Source organism: Pinus tabuliformis, chromosome 9 (genome assembly GCF_031772625.1).
Source record: "Pinus tabuliformis cultivar Carrire ecotype Pingquan chromosome 9, CPIR1, whole genome shotgun sequence".
In the NCBI taxonomy this organism is placed as follows: Eukaryota; Viridiplantae; Streptophyta; class Pinopsida; order Pinales; family Pinaceae; genus Pinus; species Pinus tabuliformis.
Window position 1 is genome coordinate 389,722,997 of NC_142307.1, and position 26,447 is coordinate 389,749,443.

The 26,447-nt window shown below is 32.9% G+C and overlaps 1 protein-coding gene and 1 pseudogene across 3 annotated transcripts in view; both read left to right on the plus strand.

The window, feature by feature from the left end:
* LOC149148784 (putative anion transporter 4, chloroplastic) overlaps positions 1 to 5,599 on the plus strand; it is a 15,934-nt pseudogene extending 10,335 nt beyond the window's left edge. The window contains exon 9 of the transcript XR_016263203.1: positions 5,582 to 5,599. The product of XR_016263203.1 is annotated as a putative anion transporter 4, chloroplastic (transcript). The remainder of the gene's footprint in view (positions 1 to 5,581) is intronic.
* Positions 5,600 to 13,237: 7,638 nt separating this feature from the next.
* On the plus strand, positions 13,238 to 23,960 carry LOC149148785 (putative anion transporter 3, chloroplastic). 2 transcript variants are annotated; one of them, XM_089440842.1, is made up of 9 exons: positions 13,238 to 13,433; positions 13,574 to 14,222; positions 16,967 to 17,193; positions 17,410 to 17,779; positions 17,864 to 17,908; positions 18,130 to 18,276; positions 22,886 to 23,023; positions 23,234 to 23,267; positions 23,387 to 23,960. In XM_089440842.1, exons 2-9 carry the CDS (start codon positions 13,701 to 13,703, stop codon positions 23,557 to 23,559), a joined length of 1,656 nt encoding a protein of 551 aa, XP_089296968.1. In that variant the 5' UTR covers positions 13,238 to 13,433; positions 13,574 to 13,700; the 3' UTR covers positions 23,560 to 23,960. The 2 variants fall into 2 exon arrangements, with proteins under 2 accessions (XP_089296968.1, XP_089296967.1); XM_089440841.1 differs by having other exon boundaries at positions 13,618 to 14,222.
* Positions 23,961 to 26,447: the final 2,487 nt, after the last annotated feature.

A 26,447-nucleotide genomic window follows, 5' to 3' on the forward strand; every position in this document is an offset into this window, starting at 1 on the left:
ATGTTGTCAAAAATATCACAAATATGCATTCTACAGGTCATAATAACATTCTAAGCATAGGGGTCTCATATTATCAAGAATTCTAAGAAGCATTTATGCCTTATCACATTAGCTACGTTATCATCTATTAGGTCTTATATTCATTGTTCATTCATTTACAAATCAAAACATGACAAGATCCATACATCATCATTATCAAACATGCTCAATAACCAACATATAAGCAACCAAAATAAACAGGGATATTTTAGCCATTAATACCACATATAAAAAATATATTTACCCATCAAATACAAGAGAAAGAATCTTTTTTAACATATGCAAAATACAACTAGGTCTGGACTTCCACGAACCACTCGACCATAGACTATGTTGAACTAAATCTCTCTTTCATCCCGTCACCCATGCCATATTCCAAGCATGAAAGTGGGATCTCATGAAACACATCCAACAAAACCAAACCTGGGCTTCCAGAGGAAAAGCCACCTCAACCCTTAACCAGTGATTCCACCTCACTGTTGGACATCACTAACCATCACCAAATTGGTCTCCACCCAAGTTGTCTAAGGCTCTAGAGCGTTTTTGTTCCAACTAAGGCTTCTGGACTAGTAATTCAACCCATAGCTTTGTCGGGCTCTAAATAATTTGTCCAACCAAGGCTCCAAGACTAGTAACTCAACCCACCAAAGGCTCCAGAAGTGTTTATCCAACCAAGGCTCCAGGACTAGTAACTCAACCCAAAGGGCTCTAGAGTGTTTATCCAACCAAGGCTCTAGGAATAATAACTCAACCCATGTTGTTACACGGCTCCAGAGTGTTTTTCCAACCAGGGATCCAAGAACTAATAACTCAACCCACAACCAAAGGAATATGAGAACCAACCAAAAAACAAAAGGAAAGAAACCCACAAACACCATGGTTATCCAGGAAATGGAAAGGCTAAGAAAATCCATCATTAATCTAGACATTCCTCCATGCCAATGACAGATCATGACCAAGAAACCACATGCATATCCATGCATGCCAAAACTAGAAATGAAATCATACATGCAACTCGATACTTGCAAGCAAAACCCGTTGTAGCTGCTGATTTCGATGGCCTCTTGTGCTTTCCTACTCTTCTATTTTTTTCTTGCTCCAAAACTCCAAGTATGCCACACTCCTCCAAGGGTGCTCCAAGAAAACTATAAGTGTCCAAGAGTATGAGAGAGAAAGAATATAGAGAGAGCTCCAAAACTGAATTGAAAAAAAGGTTACAAATTGATCCTCAAAAGCTTTTTTATTAATGAAGCCTCTATTTTCTTCAATTTTCCATTATTTCCCTTCAATTTCCTCCTCACATGCAACCTGTGACCTTTCACCTTCCTTTTCTCCCAATTTCCATTATTTTCATAAATAAAATGCCAATTAATATCTCATGCCTTTCCAAAGCCTTTGCCATTGTCTTTTCCAATTTCCATAACCATTAATTAATTATAAGTGATCCCCATCACTATGTTTTTGCCCAACATTCAGTTTGGAATACATGTCTCATGACCATGGTAATTATTTTTCCCTTATTAACTTTATTACATAGGATTTTCACCATGGTTGTTACATTTACATATTACTCCTAATCATTTTTTGATGCAAAGATGCTTAAATAACTAAATGTTTTTGTTTTTTTTAGCGGGGGTATGGGGGAGGGGGGCTTAAATACCCACAAAAAATTTGAATCTTGAATCTCATAATTTACATAATACTTCATAACAAGGAAGTCACCAATTGTGCTACGTCTCTATGAACTATCTAGTAAGTAAATGCTAAATTAATTTAATATTATGCGGTTTTATTTGTTATTAATTGAATAAGTGTTTGCACCTAGAGGGACTCCCCAGCCTAGTGTGGAAGGAATGTTGTAATGTCATGTAAAATTAAATTAAATTTAAAACTAAATCCAAATGGAAGGTAAGATGAATTGGATGGACTGAAGGCGGTGGTTGACGAACATGGATTAATGTAATTATTGATTACTCAAACAGATTAATGAAATGGTGAATTCAAAATGAAACACCTTCCTCAATCTAGTTTCGACCTAGGTAAAATGAAAGGGCTCCCTCAATGTAATTTGAAACGTTTATTCCAGTGAATTTGAAACACAAAATTTGAGTAGAATTTTTTATGTCGTGGCTCAATGATGGAACATGCAAGGAATGGAAGTGAAGACACACGATTGTTATGAATTTTGTAACTAAGAAACATTTTGCATATCCCTCCGATTATGTATTAGACAAAAAAATATTTTACATTTTTAAATCTCAACTCCACACACACATATATATTCTCCAACCCTAATTCTAATATTGTCCACGCCTATAGGCGTAAAATCGAAACCTATATTAGTGAATACTAAATTAATAGTGTCAATAGTAAAATCAAATCGTGTAGTCTTGATTTGGTAGGAACTAACAAATTGAGATGTGAAGTGGATAAATTAATTGCTTGCTCATGCACAAGCACTTGCATAAATTTTGGTGGGTAGTAACAACTAACTCTTGATAAGTATATTTATTTACAACTTTTACCTATTCAATTTTTATGCAAAGATGTTTAAGTTATGGTGGGAGGTAACTTATGATAAATATGTTATTTACGTGAGTATAAACTATTTTCAATGATTTTACTGGATGCTTTAAGTTAAGAATAAAATATCATGCAAAATATCTAAAAATCATGCATGAATATTGCAACCATATCCATAAATTATGACATAAAATATGTGAAGTATTTCATCACATGGAATTATATTATATAAAATTGAAATCAGACATGATCCAATCAAATGTTTGATATATATATATATATATATATATATATATATATATATATATATATTCAAAGTTAAACATTATAAATTTCATTGGTCAATGCTAAACTAATAATGGGCAACATGAAATAGATTACTAGTCTTTTGCCTTAACCAGGACTAATAAAAACCATGACAATTATTTTGGTTTATTTGTATGAGTAATTGATATCACTAAATATGTTATACATAATTAATTTTAATACTATAAATTTAAAAAATATATTTATTTATTAAATAAATGTTTTTGTTTTAGGGAATGAGGGGTTTAAATATCATCAAAACACTTGAACCCTAAATCTCATAATTTGCATAATACTTTATAACAAGGAAATTATCAATTGAGCTACCTCTCCATGGGTTATTTATTAAATAAATGTTAAATTAATTTAATATTATGCATTTTAATTTGTAATTAATTGAATAAATTAAATTATATAAATTTTTATTTAAAACTAAAAAATACTTGCGCTGAGAGGCACTCTCCAACCTAGTACGGAAGGGATGTTGTCTATATTATTGTTATTTTATGTTATCTAAACATTTTGACTCAGTGAAATTACTTGAAAATAAAAATAAAATAGTATTTTAAAAATATATATATATACACCCACTGTAGGCCCATCTTAAATCTGGATCTATCAAGCACAGAGAAAGATTAAATCTCTTGAGGTGCAAACCTTTCCTCAAGTTTTGCCCTCAAAAAAATATGTTTGCACCTTGAGGGATTTGATCCCTCTTGATGCTTGATAGATCTGGAGTTAAGATGGATCTACTCTTGTTTATTAGGCACTCTCTAACTTAATATGAAAGATACTTTGTAATGCCTAATTATGTTATTGTTATGTTATGTTATCTAAATTTTTTTACTTGGTAATACACTTAAAAGAAAAGGAAAAATAAAGGAAGAAAAGTTTTAATAATTAAAATAAAATTGAGGTAAAATAACCAATTTACCTTTAATGGTATATATATATATATATATATATATATATAGTGTAGATTTATCTTAACTCTAGATCTACCAATTGAAAGGGGTCAAATCTATTTTCACTCTAAAAAGTCAGGTGTGTATATATATATGTCTATTCAAAACCCCACCTCTTGCTTAAGCTAAGTTGGCATAAGAATGCCAAATATTGGCTTGACCATTGGGAAATAAAGGAGGAGATCATCTTGGAGAATTAAGATAATATTAAAAATATTATTACTTCCAACTTTAAAAATAAGTTGTGGGATGATGAGTTAGAGGGAAAAATGAAGCTAATGTATTATAAGAAGGTGATCAACCCCAATTATCTTTCTCCTTGATGAGTGCTAAGAAAAAAATGATCATTAGGAAGATAAGAACTAATTTTGATGAGCTTCAAAATGAAATGAGACATCGGTCTATTCCCAAAACACCTTGGGATGAAAGAATTTGTCACCTTGGGATACTAAGAGAATCGAAGATGAAAAACACTTTCTCTTGGATTGCTCAACTCTTACTCATTTGTTCCCATTTCTAAAACATTTATCACACTACTAACCTTCTTGACTTGTTAAGTCATTAGAACTATAATGAACTAGGAATGCTTCTTTCCTACCTTTTTATCATAGAAATAAAATATTAAAAAATCTCAATTAATCGTTTACTTTCTTAAAGTACGATATATATATATATATATATATATATATATATATATATAAACTAAACTAGCGTAAATCCATCTTAAGTATAAATCTGTATAAAGCATCGAGAGGGATCAAATCTTTGAAGATACAAATTTTTTCCTCTGGATGTTTGAGAGATCTTATATTGATTTAAATCTTTTAATTCTTATCAAAAAGAAAATAGATCAAATCTCTTTTCATTCTATTTTTTTTACGAAAAATTTAATTAAATTTAATCCTTCTTTGTAAATCTAAATTTAAAAATATTTATAAATAACCTAATTTTACCATTTTCCTTAATTTTTTCCAAATTCCAAACTCTAAATTATCTTAAAAAGGCATGCAACTGCATGTCGCATGCCGCAATCAAGATTTAGATATTGCTGGTAGGTTTGTCCAGGCGTGCGAAGTTGTCGGTCAAAGGTTGACGGAGATCCAATCAACACCATAGATTTACTTTTACAACACTCTCCAACGCGTGCGAACTTGTCGATAAATTGAACGGCTATTGACGGACATCTAGTCAATAACAACGGATGTCATCGCTGACGTCAAGTTTCCGTGATCATTCATCTTACACGTTAACGTGGAACACTGAAACTGCAATGATTTCATTGACTGCTTTTAACGGTTAAACCCAAACGGAGGACGGCCGTTGAATACCGTCAAAAAGGAAAGGCGTCCAACGATAAATCCGTCAATTTTGACGAACACTTTTACACTCAAAATATCTTTCACCATTGCCGAATGTGTAGGCGCTACGTTGACGGGTGGACAGAAGAACGTTGCGATGTTAAATATCGTGTTTATGTATACGTGGTGAGATGGGTTTGCCACTTTTTTTAAATATTTATTTTGTAGTTTTTTTTTTTTGGTTTTAATGATAAGTTTGAGTGATGTGATGCATATAATTTCGATGTTTCGATGTTTTTTGGTGGTTAAATATTTATATATTTAAAAATGTATTTTAAATAATTAAATTGAGAAAAATATTTAATAGTTAAATTGTTCATTTTTTATTGTGGTAATTTAGTTATTAGATATTTTTAATTTTTTCTAATGATTTTGTCTTAAATTTTGCAGGGATTTATGGAATGGTAAGTTTGAGCTCTGTAATTTGCACAATTCAAGTGCTCTAAAGTTTTTGAAATCCATTTATACATTAACAACATATTTTAAATATCATAAAAACACAATAACAAATTTCGATTAAAAATTAAAAAAAATCTGATAATTAGACTATTCCAAATTCAAACTTATAAACATAAGATATGAATCGTAAATTGTTGTGGATATTCCACTGGACAATTGGTTACAACAGATCTAATAATATTATATTAAAACTCTGAAAATTTTAAACTATTACAATTTATTAAACTTTAATATATGTAGATTTAACTGTAGAAAAGTAGAGAATAACAAAATAATCTCACACAAGCACATAGGACACAAGATATGCTCTCTGGTTCTAGAGAAAACCCAGCTGCTAGCTGACACTGCTTCAATATGGTTGCAGGGACAAAGAAGTAATGTTTGTGGCCAGTGGGCTGCTACAATGCACAAATCATGTATGTGTGCTCTATCTCCTATCTCTCTTGGCTATCTTTTCTCAACTATAGAATAAAATTCTCTCGAAAGAATGGAATGTATTTTCTTGTAGCACAAATCCTGTGTCTGTGCTCTATCTCCTATCTCTCTTGGCTATCTTTTCTCAACTATAGAATAAAATTCTCCGAAAGAATGGAATGTATTTTCTTGTAGCACAAATCCTTTGTGTGTGCTTTATCTCCTATCTCTCTTGGCTATCTTTTCTCAACTATAGAACAAAATTCTCTAGAAAGAATGGAATGTATTTTCCTCCCAGTGGTCGGTTATAACACAATAGTGGTTAATTTTGACTACATCAACTATTAACTAGAATTACAATATAGACTATTCTAGAGTCTTTTCCATCACAAACATGTGGCTAGCTTCTTTTCCAATAACAATGGGGGTTGACTCGACATCCTCCTAAACTATAGGAAGGCCAACTTCTTAGTGTCATAACTTTTGCACACAAACTCCAATGGACCTGCTTCTTGCCTGAAGCACTATTGGAAAGATCTGTGCGTGTACAATAGCATGAAAAACCAAAGTTTTACCCCCAAAAAATGTTGTTTGATGCCTCAAAACACTCTCAAAGATTTCAGACCCGTTTAGTCAAACTGGGTCCGGCCGTAAAAACGGTCTCGTGAGCTGATTCCTCCATTTTGTCCACTACAAATGCATCCAGATGGACAACAAACAATATAATGATCCAATTCAGATCAACATAAGACAAGAAAAACAAAACACCCTAAAAATTCAAATGGAATGAACAAAAGTAAGAAAATTGAAAGCATGTAATGCTACTACAACCTAATCCTACTTACATTTTTTATGGAAAAATGTTGGGATTTTTTCTCTTTTAAAAAATGGAAAGTAATGATACCCTATTATAATTACAATCCAAGCTTTCTAAATTTTGCTATACTCTAATTCTTTTGCATTTTGGATTTTTTAAGTATATTTTTAATTTAATTTCTTTAGTAAAGATTTGTTAAAATTACAAATTTAAATTATAAACTTTAAATAATTTATAAAATTTAAATATTTTTAACATTTTAAAAATACATGAAAACAATATTTTAAATAAATTAGAAAAAGACATAAATAATTTATAAAATTTAAATAATTTTAACATTTTAAAAATACATGAAAACGATATTTTAAATAAATTAGAAAAAAAAAATAAATTGATAAAATTATAAACTTTAAATAATGTATAAAATTTAAATATTTTTAACATTACGAAAACAATATTTTAAATAAATTAGAAAAGACATAAATAATTTATAAAATTTAAATAATTTTAACATTTTAAAAATACATGAAAACGATATTTTAAATAAATTAGAAAAAAAAATATTGATAAAATTTAAATAATTTTAACATTTTAAAAATACATGAAAGCAATATTTTAAATAAATTAGAAAAAAACATAAATCACACCATAAATTTTTAAATAGATATAAAAAATGATAAATTCAAAAAAAGAAAATGGTGATACAACTCAACTAATTGATGTTTTCTTTTTGCATACTATATGGTTTCACAATTACACCGAGTTGTTCGCCACAAACATTCATGAAATCGTGCGAGAAATTTGGTCACAAAACATTAATGGGGAGCACGAAAGGAACAAAAATAGATAATGACTAATCTCACCCTTACAAGTTCCTCGATGTTTACGTGTAATATACAAAATTTTGAATAAAATATCACCAACCCAAATTCCGCTCATCACCTACTAATCTGCAAGCTCATTCAAGTTACGTTATATTATATATTTTCGATATATATATAAAATATCTCAATTATATCGAGGATAATCTTTGTTGACTTTAATCTTTATATTTAAGATGTTAAACTTTAGGTTCACCTTAAAAAATATTTTCCTACTTCAATACTGATATTATTTTTATCTAAATATAATTATTTTTAATTTTTTAATATAACATTTATAATTATTTCTAAAACTATTGAAATAGGTTTAAATTAAGGCGAACGCTATTTCTAACTTTATAACAATATAAATGCCATTTGACATGTCAGGGAAATAGCGCTCGTCCTCTAAATGACAACAAATGAACAAATAAATAAAGCGTGGAAAGAAAGAAGAAAGCTATTTTTCTTGCATGTCAAAGAGCATTTATAATGCTATAGGATTGAAAATAACATTCGCCTTAAATTAATCATCACCTATTCCATCTATATGTCAAGGTGATGAGTTGGGTTTAAGTTTTTATAATTGATTTGATGGGCGTGATTAAATAATGTTCCACGTTTTTTTTTTCCCACAGATTTTGACGATAATTTTCATTTTGTTGAAGTTGTATATTTTTATGTCGGTCCGTATATTTGAAGAGTGTACCGTCTTATATATGAATTGGGTCATAATGCCGTTATCATATATCAATTTAGATTGAATAATTGCATTGGTTTTATAATTATATTATAGTTAATTATATTTTATTGTTTAATTTTTGTATATTTAATAATTGGTTGAGAGGCTTTGTCTAATTTAGAATAGACAAATGTTGTAATTGGCAATATTTTAACAAAATAGAAATAGAAAATTTAAAATTAAAAAAAAAAAGATAAAATTAATAATTAAATTAATTTGGATCCATCTTAACTACTAATCTATTAAAAGTTTTGAAATGCAAACTTTTTTTAACTTGAAAATATACTGACCCCTCTCACACTTAGTAAATCCGTAAGTTGAAAATATAACTGACCCTCTCACACTTAGTAAATCCGTAATTAAAATAAATCTAAGTTGATTTATTATATAAATTTATATATATTCAATAATTTTTTTTTATCAAATAAAATATAAAATGTTTTAATTTAATAATATTTTAAATATAATTAACCAACATATTAATAATCTAGTTTTTCTAATATTTTTTGAAAATTGATATATAATAAAATTAAATTTTTTAATTAAAGTTATAACATTTAAAATAATTAACTTAATTTCTATTAAATTCATTATCAACTTATTTTGATTAATATTTATTTTAAGATGGTTGACTTTATACTTTCTTTTTTTTTAATCAAGGATTTCCATTACTTCAAGAGATTATATCATTTCATAGTTTCTTCCAAAAACTTGTTGGCCTCACTTTTACTAGATTTATTGGTCCAAGTACAAAATGTATTGCGACTTGCCAGAGAGACAATGATATACTAACACTAACTAGTACCCATTGCCATATGAGTTTACCAGGACTGCATGTTTCTAGAGTTGAACCTGGAGGAAACAAGGGGTTTGAAGACACAATGGACGTGACCCTCTATGTGAGCAATCCGAGTTTCCAGCTACTCCAACTACTCCTTAAATGTTCTAGAGTTGAACCTAGAGGAAACAAGGGGTTTGAAGACACAATGGACGTGACCCTCTATGTGAGCAATCCGAGTTTCTAGCTACTCCAACTACTCCTTAAATCGTGTTTGCTCTTGCCAAAGGCCCACCAATCTATTATGTGTTGCCACAAATTTCGCTACAGGTGTTCCATGAAGTCCAAGATGTTGTTATGGTTATCTTGGCTACCTGGTCAAGCTGGACAATCAAATTGTGCATCTGATGAAGAATATGAACCATGTCTTCCAGAGAAAGGGGGCTACCATCCGAAGGAAGGGAAAAGGGAAACAAAGGATCCATTGTCTCACCAAGTTTCCACTCTTGAGACAATTGGCGGTGTTGCACTCTATGTATATTCATTATGTTAGTCTTCTTGTAATGAAATACATTCCCACTCACATTTACTTCAGGGTCCTCGTGCGCTCAAGGAAGCCTTCCAACAATACACTCATTTTCCCAATTCAGTGGTCGCAGGTCAGTCCACTAAATAGAGCATGAGCGGAATTTCACCAACCCCCACCCCAACCTGCACATGCTAACCAAAATTCGACTAGCCACTACTGGGGAAACCATAGCATAAGTCAGATATACCACATTATAACCATAAGTTGCTTCAAACCCGACCAAAAGGAGACCTGTGCTACTCCTCCCACCAAAGAAAAAAGATGTATGGGTAGGAAAGACCTCGTAACCAACAAAATAAATGATCTCATGCCTCAGAACCAATCTAAAACTCTTCCTTACCATACACAACCGTCACACTTCCTCAATTTATGCAACAAAAGTACACTAAGACACTCTCTTACAATCCTCATAACTAAAACACCACACCTCTCTTTCTAAACACACCCTAAAATCCCAACAACCACAGAAAAATAATAACTAGAACTAATAAATTCAATAAAATATAAAGTTGACTTCATAATTAATATAATTATATCAAACCAATTGTCAACTCATTTGGGTTCATAATGATTTTAATATAATCTCTATTAATATCATTTTTATTAAATTAATTATTATACAAAATTAATTATTTACATGCGATTCACAATTTTTTAGGATGATAACAGCGATTCATAATTTTTTAGGATGATAACGTAATCTCTATTTATAAATATTTTTATTAGATTTATATATTAATTATGTTAAACCAATTGTCAACTTATTTGGGTTCATAATTATTTTAATATAATCTTTATTAAATTAATTATTTACACGCGATTCATAATTTTTTTAGGATGATAACATAATCTTTATTTATATATATTTTTATTAGATTTATTATCTTCACACTTAAATTTATAAGGATTTTAATTATTAAAATAAATATTAAGTGTTTAAATTAAATTAAAAAAAAAAAAATTTGTTAGTACAGAGTTTAATAATATCATAAAAAGTAATGATTTTTGAGAAATATTATTATGAATATAGATATATTTATTTTGGAATAAAATTTTTGGAATTTTAATTTAATTATTAATAATTATTATAGATGAATGTTTTTTGGATTAATCACATCATTAGGATTCTTTTTACGTTTCGAATCAACTAATGTGACACATCCTCAGGACAAGGTAGATGGTAGAGATATAACCTCCACAAAATATTCTAAAATATATAGTAGTATACAGAAACCAAGAGTTGAAATTTATCTCCAAAGTAATTATGTCTTTTTTGATCATCCAATTAAATTATTAGTTAAAAGAAAATGTCATATATGAATAAGTATTATATGAAGTGAGTTATGGTTTTTTGGGCATTTGATATTGGCGAACAATGGTATTGTAACAAAACTTATTTACAAATTCAAAATCTCCATAATAAAATAAGACTAAATCTCCATGATTAAGAATTTTGTTCTATAATTTTTTAAATGCACATATATTTACCTTATATATATATATAAACTTGAAATGGAAGAATCTCAAGTTGTCGAAAAAAAAACATAAATGCTAACTATTTATAACTTTATTTTAAATTATTATATATATATATATATTATAATAAAGTTATATAATAATAATTTAAAATAAAGTTACATAATATTAATTTAAAATAAAGTTACATTTTTTTGGGTGACTAGTGGAATCGACAACGACGGTGGTAGTATCGTACTCGCGTTATACGGGGTTGAATCCCACTGGCTGCCACTATAACCTCTAGGAGGAACCTCATTCCACCGACTGCGACTATAACCTCTAGGAGGAACTGCCCAGCTCGCAAGAACAGCCCGGTTAAGACGAGATTAGAACTCTTGACCTGCACAAGGGCACAGATGACTTAGCAAATCGTCCGCTGACCACGAGACCAAACCTCTGCGGGCAAAGTTACACATATTTAATAATAATAGTAATTTAAAATAAAGTTATAAATAGTTAGTTTTTATGATTTATTTTTTTAATAATTTGAGATGTTTGGATTTCAAGTTTTTGTGATCTATTTTGTTTTTGAGATTGTTTTTCTGGATTAATCACATCATCATTTTTTTGGGTCTATGTGTTAAACTAACCACTATGGTTCATCCCTAGGACAAAGTTGAAAAATATAATCTATCCAACGGCTTATATTTTGAACATTATGCATCTATACTGTTTAATCCTTTCGATAGATATGATTGCACTAATTTAAGTTGAAATTAACCTAAAATTATTTTTCATTAGTTAAATTTAACTTTAAAACAAAGAAACAAAGAAACAAGTTAACCATTTAAGATTTAAAAATATTTAACATAAATACAAATTAAAATATAGATTAATGATCCAAAACCCAGACATATTTAATATTAATATAAATCTAATTTTTTATAAATTATTAATAAATCATTTAAAATAATATATTTTTTTGAGATAATAATAAATAATAATAATTATTATACATTTTACTATTATAGTTTTGAGAGTTAGTTTATTGATGGAATTTGGTGATTAAAACACTTTTACTATTGAAAGATTATAAATTTAAATTTAATTCTGTTGACATTCTTGAATAAAACACCATGAATGGAAAGATTATGCCATCTTTGTGAGAATACGAACATTGAGGATGAAAATGACTTCCTCTCAGAGTGCCCCGCGTACAACCACATTAGATCTCAGTGTCAAAATCTTTGTTGCAACACTGACCTTCCTAGCCTTTTAGGTTGTCAAAATTACAATGAGCCCGAGAGGCTTCTCTCCACGCTTTTTGAGCATTGAAATAAAATCTTAAATCAAACTAAATAATTCGTTTCTTTAAATCCAATAGACCAAAATTTGGTCTATGTGAACGTTAACCATCATCATCAATAAAACTTCGAATAAAATTTAATGATTAAAATGACCCCACAAAAATGACCTTTCCGATAACAAAATCCTTTACCTTTACAGGAGAAATAAACAAAACAAAACAGAAAAAGGAGGTGAAAGATGGCACTTAATCTTAATTGTGAATGAAGATAAACATCATGTATCTGATAATTTATTTTTTTGGGGGAAAAAATCCAAATTAAAATTAAAATTAAAATGCGTGTATCTGACTTATACGGGCGCATGCCCTCCGTAGTTTCCAATGGCGCTCAGAAGGTGTAAGCTGAATTTTAAACTTCAGGGTAAGTATATATACAGTTCGTATATTCTCTTGGATTGGTGGGGGTTGTTGAGCATAGCTGTGGGCAAGTATGCTGACTCACCTTGTCATATCTAATGTGGAGCAATCCACACAGCTTCTGCTAATGGGCCTGAAGGCAAGTCCTATTGGGTCACGTCTTACACATTAACTGTCATACCATATATATATATATAGAGTGAGCGACCTTGTTCAGGAAAAGCATGCAAGAATCAAATCACATTTGATACTTTGATCGGGACTTATATAATGTAACAATATTGTTATATTGGTGGGAGGAAGAATTGTTGGTTTTATGGTTGGCATCTACCCTATGCTCTGGGTAGGAATGCACGTGCGAATCCTTTACAAATATTCTTGAACCTGCAATCTGTAATCAAGGTATGGCGGAAGAATTCCAATTTGAATATTAAGGGCCTGAAATTTTTTTGAGACATAATTAGTGCAATTTTTATTTTGGGGGGTGTTTTAGCTTCTTTTTCAAGCATGTTCTTCAAGTTTTTAAGTTGGTGTTGATGCAGTGCCAAGATATGGTTTTGAAATTCTTAGGTTGGTGTTGATGCAGTTCCAAGTTATATAGCACACAAGCAGTCTCTAGACCACCGTGAGTGTGTGCATTGCCCTTGGGAGTTTTGGATACCATCCAAAATGTCTACACCCCATGCTATGCAAATGGCTATGCCCACAGCTGATGCAAGAATGGCATGTGGGTTGTCATCTGTGGCACATAAGCAATCTTCTTTACTTACTCTGAATTCAGCATTGGAGGATCAAGTCAAATGGCAGGCTAAGAAGGGTCTGCTAAGGTTTAGAAATTCTACACGCCAAAAGATGGTTATAGGTACAGATTCAATTGCTGACCAGCCCGTTAACAGATGTAGTAGATCAGGGGTGTTTAGGCCAAGGATTGTAGCGCAACAGGTTCGCACGCAGGCAGCATCAGGAGCTGATATAGGCTTCCAAGATGATGGTATTGGATTGGATGCACTTGCAGATGCTGCAAGACCATCAAAATTGATGGAGTTTCTCACATCAGAGAGAGCCAAAGTTGTTGCCATGATGGCTCTGGGGTTGTCACTTTGTAATGCCAATAGAATTGTAATGTCTGTTGCCATTGTGCCTCTCACAGCAACTCATGGGTGGAGCAGCTCTTTTGCAGGAATTGTTCAGGTGTGTCTCTGTATTCTTTTGTCCACTCTGAGATTGCTATGCATGGAATTTGTCTTTAGTGAATCTTCTGTCAACTATTTTACAAATTTATGGTCTTCTTATTCTTTACCATTAAAAGCGTTGCACCACATATAGCAGATCTTTTCTGGCTTGAAGTGCATCCTATTTGGCTGAGGCAGACCACAGATTTGAATAGATCCCTGGTACTGGTTTAATAATCTATTGACCTCACCAGTGAACCAGGGTCCGGTTGGCCTTATTCTTATTTCTTTTATTGTAGTTTTATAATATTGATATGTGGTTCTCCACTCAAACGAGGCCTGGTTTTTATTATGCAGCTTTACTGATAGCATTGAACCTTAGATATGATCTACACCTACAAGGGATAAAACTTTCAAATTTTCTAAAATGAATCCTTTGTCGAGGTAGACAAGAAATTTTACTAGACTTTCAACTGAACCTAAAAAGTTCAATCCAGATGACATGTACGAAGGTTGTCTCATTTTGTCAATTCATCACCTTCCTGTCGTGCCTGTATTCAACAAGATCATTGGATTTCATACTCTCATGCTTTTGCATTTTCGGTTTACTTTGCATTTCCCCTTTCCAGGGAAGGGCTGGTACTAGTGAATTTATGCTGTCTTTCATCTATTCATGTATTGAGATAAGAACAAAACACAGACTGTTTTTTCATATGCTTTCAGATCTGATCATGTTAAATTAAGTTTCAGATCAGGGCTTTCAGTTGCTGTGGAAAATATCCCTGGTAAAGACTAGAAACCCTTTGAATTGCGCAAGCTGATTAAGGAAAGATATATCTTGAAGCATCTGACCAGTATCATATAGGCAAACAGTATCATTGAGAATTAGCAGATCAAGGTATATCAATAACCTTACTAGAGGGCGGGGCTCCTCTTTAATTTTACAGTGATGGTATTAAGTTTTAACATTAGCTGGGGCATTTGTTGCCCAGAGGTCAGCACACTTGGATTCCAGCATACGCATCTCCAGTCTTCATGTGGCAAATATGGTATTTCTGAACTTCTGGATATCTACTTTGAATCCATATCCTGTTGAGTCTTTGCTTCGTAGGTTCTGGACAAAGCAGAGGTGCATGCGTTAGTTAGAAATGGAAACAAGAATCATAAACAAGATGGGTACCAATATCGCTTTGGTTCATTCTTGTCCACCTTTAACATATTATATTGCCATTAAACTACCTTTGTTGGGTACTTGAAGACTTGATTCATACTTTTCTATGTATAAAGATTAGAAATATGGTATAAAGTTACTCAACAACTCATTTCGCAGGCATTTATTGCTTAAATGTTGGTCAAACTTTTACAGGGGCCGCTACTTCGATGGTAGCCTATTGACTATCCAAATAGGTAATGGCAGTTACAAGTATCTGCTAATGCACATTCCAAAGCGTATTGAATGAAAATCAAGGGAGGTCACTAACCGTGATAATTGTACTCTTGTATAAAGCACTTAAGGTACCCTGACAAGGTAGGATGCACTCTCTGAAACGAGTTACCTTAGAATTTGAGTGCTCTAATGTAATCCAAGGAGTGGAGGGTGAGTGCTCTAATGTAATCCAAGGAGTGGAGGGTGTCTATCATGAGAGTTTGGGCCTTCTCCATCCTTTCATTCACAAGTGGAGGATGGCCAAATCTGATTTCAGGTTTGTTTCTATATTTTGGGAAGTTCCAATATTAGAGAAATAATTTGACAGGGAAGCATTTTGGTCTATATCCAAAGACAGATGAGCATATACAAAGAGATTGGAAACCCCTGTTTACTCAAAAGAGGGCTGAAACCCTAGTTTGAGGTACAAGCTATCTTTCAGGTCTAATTAGACTCCTATCTAGTAACAGTCATATTAATAATTTTATTTTAGACGTCATATAAGTTGTGGCCTGAGAACAATGTGATCATCAAATAGCCTAAGGAGATAGGACCAGAATTTTATCATATTGCACTACGGAACTATGGGCTTATAAGAAAAATTGCTCATTTATATATGATTTTATTTATATAACAAAAAATTGTGTTTAGGCACACCACAGATTTGGAGTCTGAACCGACTCTACCATGACTATGCATGGCAGGTTTTGATATAGCTGTACTATGTCACTAGCAAGGTTATAACAAATCATTTTCCATTGTTCCGAGGAGGCTTCTTTCTTATTTCAGTGTCTTTAGATAGAGGGTTGTCCCTTTCCTTTTCAAGCACTGAAGCTAATGCTGCAAAGTTGTTGAATATCTCAGAAAACCTATCATGACAGGTGTCCTATAATTTTAGTGATCTAATCTCGATAGTTTGTACTGTAAAGAAAATGAGAAAACCAAGGTAATGTTGAATTCATCTGCTATCAAGGCTTGCCTTGTTCAAAAACATGCTGTTTTAAAGGGACAATGTAACATATCGGCCTTTCCAACAAACTTGGATTCCCTTTTATGAGGGGAGCTATTTCACACGGTAAAACAAAGGAGAGAGAATTTATTATTCATTTTCATTATTGATTTATTGGTTTAGAGATCTGATGACTATTCTAAGTTTATAATTATGCTGTTATTCGTTATCTTACCTTTCCATTCAATTGCTTTATTTTATTGTCTTGTAAAACTGATAGATGGGCATAAATTGGTATTTTCATGATTAAGGTTCTAGAGATTTGCAAGAAGATTAAATAGATATCAATTTGTCGGTATAGACTGATTTTGCTTTTGGAATATCACAGTCATCTTTCCTATGGGGATACTTACTGTCACCTATTGCTGGAGGAGCCTTGGCAGATCGTTATGGTGGCAAAAAGGTGATGGCATGGGGTTTGGCAATATGGTCATTGGCAACTATGCTCACTCCATGGGCTGCTAACCATTCAGTAGGAATGCTTCTTGCTATACGTGCACTATTTGGTCTTGCAGAAGGTGTAGCTTTACCTTGTATGAACACCATTATTTCGAAGTAAGTTTTTTAATTAATCATTGAATTGATTCATTCATTTTTTTCTCTAATTTTGTCTTTATTATATGGTTTTAAAGCACTGTAGTGATCTCAAGTAAAATTCTTTCTAATATCTAGATATTTTCATAATTTTCAACTACGAGAGGATAATTTTGCAGTATTTGTGCAACTTAGGTTTTGTTTTCTGCTCATAATACTTTGAATATTGTATTGAAGGTGGTTTCCCCGTACCGAGCGTGCTACAGCAGTGGGCCTTTCAATGGCTGGTTTTCATTTGGGTAATGTGATAAGCTTACTTGCTACCCCTGCTCTAATGTCACACGGTGGGGTTTTCGGGCCTTTTGTTACCTTTGGACTATTAGGATTTCTGTGGCTGTCGGTATGGTTGCCAGCCATATCAAATGAACCTCAGTTTCATCCTCGAATATCAAAATCAGAACTTTTGTATATTCAGGATGGAAATAAGAGTTCTTCAATGTCTAGAAAGTCTCCTAGCCAGACTGCTAACCGAATGCCTCCTTTTCGTCTGTTATTTTCTAAGACACCAACATGGGCGATAATAGTTGCAAATGTTACGAATAATTGGGTAAGCAGTCCACAAAATGGCTTTTTTGTTTGTTATCTTGATGTCTTTGCCATTGTAACTGATCTTTTTTTCTTGTATTTTCAGGGTTATTTTGTTCTTTTATCATGGATGCCAGTGTATTTCAAAACTGTAAGCATGCCTTTCATTGCAATGGATACTGTTCTATATTGTACTGAAATAATTCCAAAATTTCTTCCGAATTATGTATGTCAAATTGCATGAGAAATTAGAACTTACTACTCTATATACTTTCTAAGAAAGCAAAAGTCGTGTCTATATATATATATATATATATATATCCAGGTGAATTTCAAAGCCAACTGATTTCAGTCACATGCTATTTCATGCAGGTATTTAATGTAAATTTACAACAAGCGGCATGGTTCAGTGCCATTCCATGGGCATCGATGGCATTTGCAGGGTATCTTGCTGGTGCTTGCTCAGACTCTTTGATTCAATCAGGATACACAGTCACATTAGTGCGCAAACTTATGCAGGTCAGTTATTTTTTTTATAATTGAGTAAATATTAAAGTCATAACATTGTCCATCGTTTTGGCCCATCCATTCTCTTATGCTTCATATTTTGGGAATTCTAGTTAAGGGTGAAATGTAGTTAATTCGTTTCAGTTCATACATAATTGTGCCTATCCTAATAGCCATTCGAAACAAAGCTTATCAGTGTTATCATATGTTTAGCACGAAACTAGTTCCTATTGGAGATTAAAGTGCAACATTTTGAAAAACTGATAACCCAATTTAAAAATTCCTATTTTGAATTGAAGATTGGTGCTATCCCATAGAGTCAGTCTTCTTCAACCATTGGCAATTGCCCTTCAGTCTTAATCAAGTCAAAACCCCATTTTGGTGAACTTCTATATCTGTATATCTTGCATGATAACAATATTACGTATGTCCACAATGCACCTTATATTTTCGAATAAATATCATGTGTTCCAAGTTCTCAACAAATTTGTGGAATATGTCATAGAAAACTATTCCAAGATGCCAAAAAATCCTGTGGGGTGGAAGGACCTTCTTTGGAGGCCACGATCTCAGGATATGAGTCATAGAGGCTTCTATTTGAGTAATGGTTCTGTCCGAAGTACAAGCTTTATCTTGGAATATCCTTCTGTTCCTTTCTAAACATATATTCCAGGTAATGGTGGCAGGACCAATACTGAGCTCAGATTTCGTTTTTCAGATTTGAATTTAGTCCTCCACATTTATAGCCATAATAGTACGTCCTCCAGTGGGACCAGTCCTACCCAGTTAAATTCAAACTTTGAGAAAGACCAAGACCAAAGTTTCCTGGCAAAATCACAGCGAAGAAGCAAGTGAATTGCCGACTTCTCAGCTTTAAGGTACAGATAGCATCTTGAAGGACCTGGGAAGCCTCTCTGAACTTTGAAGCAGGTAGCCAGAGAAAGTAATTGGCTTTTGGAAGGCATTTCTCAATCCAGATCTGTTTCCAAGGATAGTCTTGTCCAGGCTGTCTAGTCCAAAGACTGCCCAGTTATAACTGCCTCTGACAGAGTAATTGCCAGATTTTGGCCCTCCCCATCTGTGCCTGTCTTCCTTAGGGAGGAGAGGTATGTGGAAAGCCACAAGAACCTATTTCAATTTGAGCCTTCTCAAATTTTCTATCAGATTTGGATATTCTGGAAGTTCCAGTTTGTTTCCATGATATAACAAAGTGGTTCAGAATAACTGAAAAGAAATAATCCCGGACTTTAAGTCCATATTTGGATTCCAACTGTTCCTTGAGTTCCATGAAATCCTGCAAAGTACCTAGAGGCACTGGAAAGCGCCAAGAACCATCCCAAAATTTGGTAAAGGACCCAGAATTTATCTCCCATATCAGGTAGTGTTTGATGCAAATTTGTCTGACTTGGATTGGGCAAAGACTTGAGTGGCCTGGGACTCTGCAAAACTTGGTTCAAGACTTGACAGATACAGAAAAAACTCAAAATATAGTAAATTTTGTGTTGGGAATCATGATTGCCGTTAGACCAAAACCCGCAGGTGTTACTCAACGATAGCATCGCTAGAGATAAGGATCCACGAGAGGCGGTTAGTCCATGTTGCGACACACACGGGAAGCATTGGTTTATCCAATGTCCAACAATCTACCCCCCAACGCGAGCCAGGTGTGTATCGAACTCGTGACCTATGCTCTGATACCACTTGTTGGGAATCACGATTCCCGTTAGACCAAAACCCGCGGGTGTTAGTCAACGATCGCATCGCCAAAGATAAGGATCCATGAGAGACGGTTAGTCCATGTTGCGACATGCATGGGGAGCGTTGGTTTATCCAATGTCCAACATTTTGTGCACAAAAAATATATTGATGACATTTCCAATCCACAGAAGTTATAAAACAATCGTGTATGCAAAAATTCAAAAGATCATCTCATAAAATACACTAATATACGTACCTTACTCAAAATTGTTCAACGTAGCTTACTTTGGCAGATACAGATTAAAAGGCTGAAAGAATAGTCTCCATAATAAAATCAAAACAAAATGGGAAAATCATTTTGACAGCAAAACCAGAAAACAAAATGGGAAAATCATTTTGACAGCAAAACCAGAAGTGTAAGGTAAGGAATTCCGTCCTTTCTTGCTTTACCATTCAATCTATGTTAACCATCATTGATACAAGCTATCTATTAAGATATAGGAGGATGCTGCATTACAATATTTTAAGGTGGACATTTCAAACCTCAAGTTAGGTTCATTATTAGGTTCATCATCAGGACCAAGAATTCGAATTCAAGGAAGAGAAAGCTGATGAAGGACAAGAAATACTAATTCTGGCATGAATAAGAATGCACCACACAGGAAGGCGAAAGTCTGCTCAGGAAAATAAATGATGCTCAGAAAAGAAAATATAATAAAAATTAGACCAGAAATAAAGGAAAAAAAAAATAATGAATAATAATTAAAAAGAACCAAAACCAAGGAGAAGTCATTATTAATAAGATTGAAAAATACTAAAATAAGAAACTCATTTGGGTCAAGTTAATAATTATTGGCTACGTTATACCAGGTGACATTAATGGAGAGCTGAATTGAAGTGATTATCAATCATAATGGGAAAGAAACAGGGCAATGATACATGTCCTCCATTATGCATTTATGATTTTTGTTCCATTGGGTTACTTAGCAATTTTCCATTGATTTGATTATAAAAGCAAGCTAGTATTATCACAAATGATACTAGTTCTATAATTTTGTACTGGTAGACTTTCATATCAATTGGTAGGCCACATTATTTTTCCATCCTCATCACAAATGCTCTTCTCTGTTGACAATGAATGCATCGATTATTTGATTAATATCCAGCTACATTATTTGAGTTCATTGCAGACTCTTCTCTTATTTTTCATGCCCCTTAATATGATATTTACCCTCGTATGAAGCTCCATCATCCCATTATTTAGCTTCTCATCAGTTTGCCATCATTTCAATCAGGTATTTGTTTTGACTTAATAACCTTTTCCATGAGGTACAGGAGTTGAGTAACCAAGGGAATCCTGTTGGGCATATTATTCCCTCGGTTATATCATTTTCCTCTTAAAACATCTCTTGGAGATTTAACTTTTGCATTCTTGTTATTCCTTTTCTTCTTATGATGACACCTATAATTGTTTCGAGAGAAGCGAGGTGCTCTACGACCCAGGGGCAGATGTCCATGTATTTGTCTCTGCATGCAGTGTTAATAACATAACATAAAATGAAAAAAATGGTTGATGACTCATTTTTTTAATTACAGTGATGTAAAAAAATATCTTACTTACCATATCTGAACAATTGTAAATAAACTCTAGCATAGATCCATTTTAACCTTATATCTATTACAAGTGAAAGGGTAAAAAGGACGAAATAATAATACCTAAAAGTGCAAATATATTATGGTGTGCATTGTGAGTTTTTGGATCCCATTTGGTGCTTGATAGATCTTGGGTTAAAATAGATCTATGTTAGTTTCTAAATATACAGAGCACGCCTATACAATGGGGAAAGTAAGTAAAGGTAAGGTAGCTTATTGGATATTTCAATGGATATGTGTAAGGGAAAAATAGAGGCACTTTTGAGACAATTTTAAGGGTCACTTTGTCATTCTCACTGCCGTCAAACTTGATCAATTTACTGTTTAGATGCAGTTCATTGCAACTGATTTCAACTGCAAGTAAATCAACTTTTCTCCAAAGCTCCTCTCCCATCTACTTCTGATTTTCATTGCATCTGCAAATGAATAAATAGTTTGTGTGAAGGAACTAGTATGCACATTATTTCGTCTTTATTTTTACAACTGTATAAATATGCACTCTCTATTATATATCCTCATCTTTATACTATTTATCGACCTCCCAATAGGCCTTATGATGCTTCATTTCTACATTCATTCTGAATGGCCTTTCAAAGCTTTATTGAAAATATTTACCTTGCCTTACCAATAGGGTGCATCAAAACCTTATTTTTCATCCCCTGATCATTTGATGTGTCCTTATTAGCCAAAGTTTATAAGGAGTTAGAGAATTGAGTCATCATTATTCAATCCTTATATTTGCTTATTTTCTGTATTCACCCTGATGCGTTTTTATTAGCCGAAGGTTTATAAGGAGATAGAGTTTTGAATCATCAATTATTCAAGGCTTATATTGGCTTTGTTTTCTGTATTCACTCTGGTGCATCTTTATTAGCCAATGGTTGATAAGGAGATAGAAGGACTGAATCAACAATTATCCAATGTTTCTATTCAATGACCTGAATGTCACAACCATAAGGCTCATTTCAGATGTTGATATTACTTTGATTCTTAACTTAAAACGGAAATGTGTCTAAAATAATCTAAATTAAACAGGCTGTATCGGAAATTGTGAACCATTCAAAGCTGATAAACAAAGTGAGCTGAATCTTGGAAGCAATTTCATTCATTCTGATTCTTGAGAAATTCTGATTTTACATTCATTTTCATATCAATTTTCTATTTTAATAACCTTATCATACTGAAGAATCTGCTCTACCTTTTTATTTTTTAAGTTCTAGAAGTGTATGTCATGATTGATTTCTTACACTATTGTTATACGTCCTTGCAGTCGATTGGTTTCATTGGTCCAGGACTAGCACTCCTGGCTTTAAATGCTGCCCAGAGTCCAACGATCGCAGCTGCTTGGCTTACTGCAGCACTTAGTTTGAGTTCATTCAGCCAAGCTGGGTTTCTGCTAAATATGCAGGTATGTTTCAGAGTTTAACGAAGTTATAAATATGATAGGTTCTCATTATGACTTAACTAATCATACAATGTTTTATTCTGTTCAAAACTGTATTGATACTTGAATGCTCATTTGTAATCAGCTCACGGAGGTTTAACTAATGATATTATGATCCCATTTCTTAACAAAATTTACTGATTTATAGATGCATTGTTTCTGTCTTATTATCAGGAAATAGCCCCCCAATATGCAGGTGTCCTTCATGGTATCTTCCAAACTCTCTTATATTTTGCCCTAGTGGATTATGTTAAGTTAAAACTGGTGGCTTTTAATCACATTTGTCGAATACATTTTTTATAGCTCTTCATGTCTATGCTTGGGCAGGAATTACAAATACCATTGGGACATTTGCAGCGATTGTCAGCACAATTGGAACGGGGTATTTTGTACAATGGTTGGGTTCTTTCCAGTGTTTCCTGACACTAACTGCAGTTTTATATTTTGTTACCACCATTTTCTGGAATCTTTATGCAACAGGGGAAAGGGTATTTTATTAAGTAGCAGAATGAATATATTGTATAGTACCATAAAATTTAGTAGTTTGCTAAATCTGACCAATCAAGAGGTTTCTTTACAAGGAATTTGCTAAGGTAGCAACAGCTAAAAGAAAGCAGGGGTGCTCACATATTTTGCCCAGTTAGATTCATTGCTATCCAGTCCGTCAAATTGCTTGGAATTTAGCAAGAGCTAATTTTTATGTTTGTCGTACCTTCCTAGTACAATTGCTATAGGCTTGAAGATTAGAAGTTCTTTATCATGCAGTATTTATCCCTGCACATCCATTTAATTGTAATTATTATTTTTTCTGATATCAATTCATAAGAGACACTGTGCTGTCATACCATGGAGAGTAATGGACAGATGGTACTAGTTCTATTCTCCTTCTAAGAAGCTCAAATTGGACATTTATTACATATGGGTTAAGGGCCCTAAAACATTGAGGCAGTACAGATCTTAATGTTCCCAGTAGGAATATGTTATATAAATCAATACTAAACATGGGTTGAATGAATATGGAGTTATATAACCCAGTACTAAAGATAGCTTGAAGGGATCAGCCTACACGCTGGGGGATTTTGAAGATATTGTTAACCAAAGAGACATGTAATATAAAAAAATTGCATGTGAACTAAGGCGGGAAAGCTCAACATGCCTGCATAACTTTTAAGGGCAGGGCAGGGCAGGTAATGAAATTATATTAATGTCATTAATTAGAATAGGTTAATGGGACTTGAAAATATATTAAATAATAATTAATAGATTTATTTTCAATATGAATTTAACAGGATAATAATTAATATAGATTTATTTTAAATATGAATTTAACATGAATCTAGAGGGATTTAATTTTTTAAATGCAAATATTTCATGAGACGATATTATTTAAATGTTTTGTATAGTTTTTATTTTATTCTTTTAGATTTTAGATTTTATTTATTTATTTTAGCACATGACCAAAATTTAAATTTTGATGATGAATGAACACCCTTACACATCATACTTGTACTATGAGCCTCTCGCCTCAATAACAAAATAAAGATTGCATGAAGCATCATATCTCTAAAAAAAAAGGGGTAAAACTTCATTTTGAATAAAAAGAAATTGGTTTGATCTTAAAAAACATAAGGGAAAATAATAAGAATCTAGTAGAATAATGAATCTGCAGTTTATTTGGCAAGCAAATTAGAATGCATCACACTAATAGAGTATGTAGCTGCTTAGGAATTAATTACACGTACACAAATATATCCTTCTAGCACTTAATTTTTATCAACTAGGTCACGGCATTAATGGTGGCAAATATGTATTTTTCAAAAATCAAACTATGACAAGTAGATCTTGTACTTAGGAATTCAACCTAAAATTTTAGGTAGCGGAAATTAAAGGAAGTGTTGCACCACCTTTGTGCTAAATGTAATTGTTGATACAAGGAGTGGCCCTAATTAACCACATGCTTAGTCGATGGAAGGACCCAATTAGAGTTTTCTTTGTTGAACTTGCAAGCCCTTTAGTTATGGCTCAATTACGATATGCAAGGGAAGATGTTCTATAATGCTGTTTAATCTATCTAATTGAAACTCAGCGAATGAATGCAAAACATAGGAATGTAAATGAAGATGGGGTGAATGTGGGAAATGAAATGCAACAATTGGAACATGCAAAACATAGCTAAGCAAGTGCTAATTAAATGAAGAAAAGAACAAGGTCTGAAAATGCAATTGATAGCAAGGAGAATGTAACACCCCCTCCTAGGTCTAGCTAAAGGTACCATGCCAACCGGGGTAAACATGAGGAGAGATGGAACTACAATTAGATTCAACCTTCTATGTCACCTTAAGGAAGTGGAATCGATGGAACATCACATACATTCATCCAACATCATCAACAAACCCCTCAGTAGACAAGTCAACCACTCATATGCCCAGGGTCCCATTGCTATTCTGCAGCTCTTAGCCCTCAGTAGCTAAGGGCAAGGGATTGAACAACAACTCAAAGTCGCTCTCACAGGCTTGCCTACCAGCGACTGTGGTCTAGAATTCCCAGTTTTGTGCCAGTGACTTCAGGATTTGAGCCACTTTTCTAATCCAGAATTTTGGCTTCTACCCAGAACTTGTTGTAACTTCCAAAAATCATTAAAAACACAACAACAATGCTGATCAATAAAAAATAACCCTCAGGACTAAGCTTGAAGATCCCCAACCGGAATTGACATTTTGTCAAACACTTGGCATCAATGCAACCTACAGGTCTAGGATACAAGACATAACATAAAGGATTAAAACAACTTATGAAACATCATCAAAAGGATCACCTCCTTCTCCATTGAGCTACTAGATCATCAATTAGGTCTTGCATCCATCCATTTAAAAGTTACAAGTAAATACATGAAATAACCATGACATAAACCAGTCTCATAACCATGCTTATAACCAACATTAAGCCATGTAAATATCAAAGTCATTAAATCCACATATAAATTGGTGCAAAAGTAAGAGAACTTGGCTTTTATTAATCATAGGCAAATCCGATTAGGTTCGGGACTTCCACGTACCACTTGACCATAGACATGGTTGAACCAAATCTCTCTTTCATCCAATCACTCTCGTGCCATATTCCAAGCATGAATGCAGGATCTCATAGAACAACCAATCCAAGAACAACCAAGGGAATCCAAAGCTTAAACCACCTCCACCCTCATCAAATCGTGATCACACCAAAACCGGTGCTCTGATCACAACCAAACAGAACTTGGAATGCCATCCAGAATCCATCACTATCTTTAAGGAATTTTACGTCTCCATGTCTCTCAGGCTTTACCACAATCCAAACCCGGATCACTAGGCCCTTAATTGAGACTGCTCCCTTAGGATTCACTGTGTATCCC

Coding starts and splice junctions, on each gene's coding strand:
- LOC149148785 (XM_089440842.1), top strand. CDS start 13,701: ATGTCTACACCCCATGCTATGCAAATGGCTATGCCCACAGCTGATGCA. Junction 17,194..17,409: donor ATGAACACCATTATTTCGAA/GTAAGTTTTTTA, acceptor ATTGTATTGAAG/GTGGTTTCCCCGTACCGAGC. Junction 23,268..23,386: donor ATATGCAGGTGTCCTTCATG/GTATCTTCCAAA, acceptor ATGCTTGGGCAG/GAATTACAAATACCATTGGG.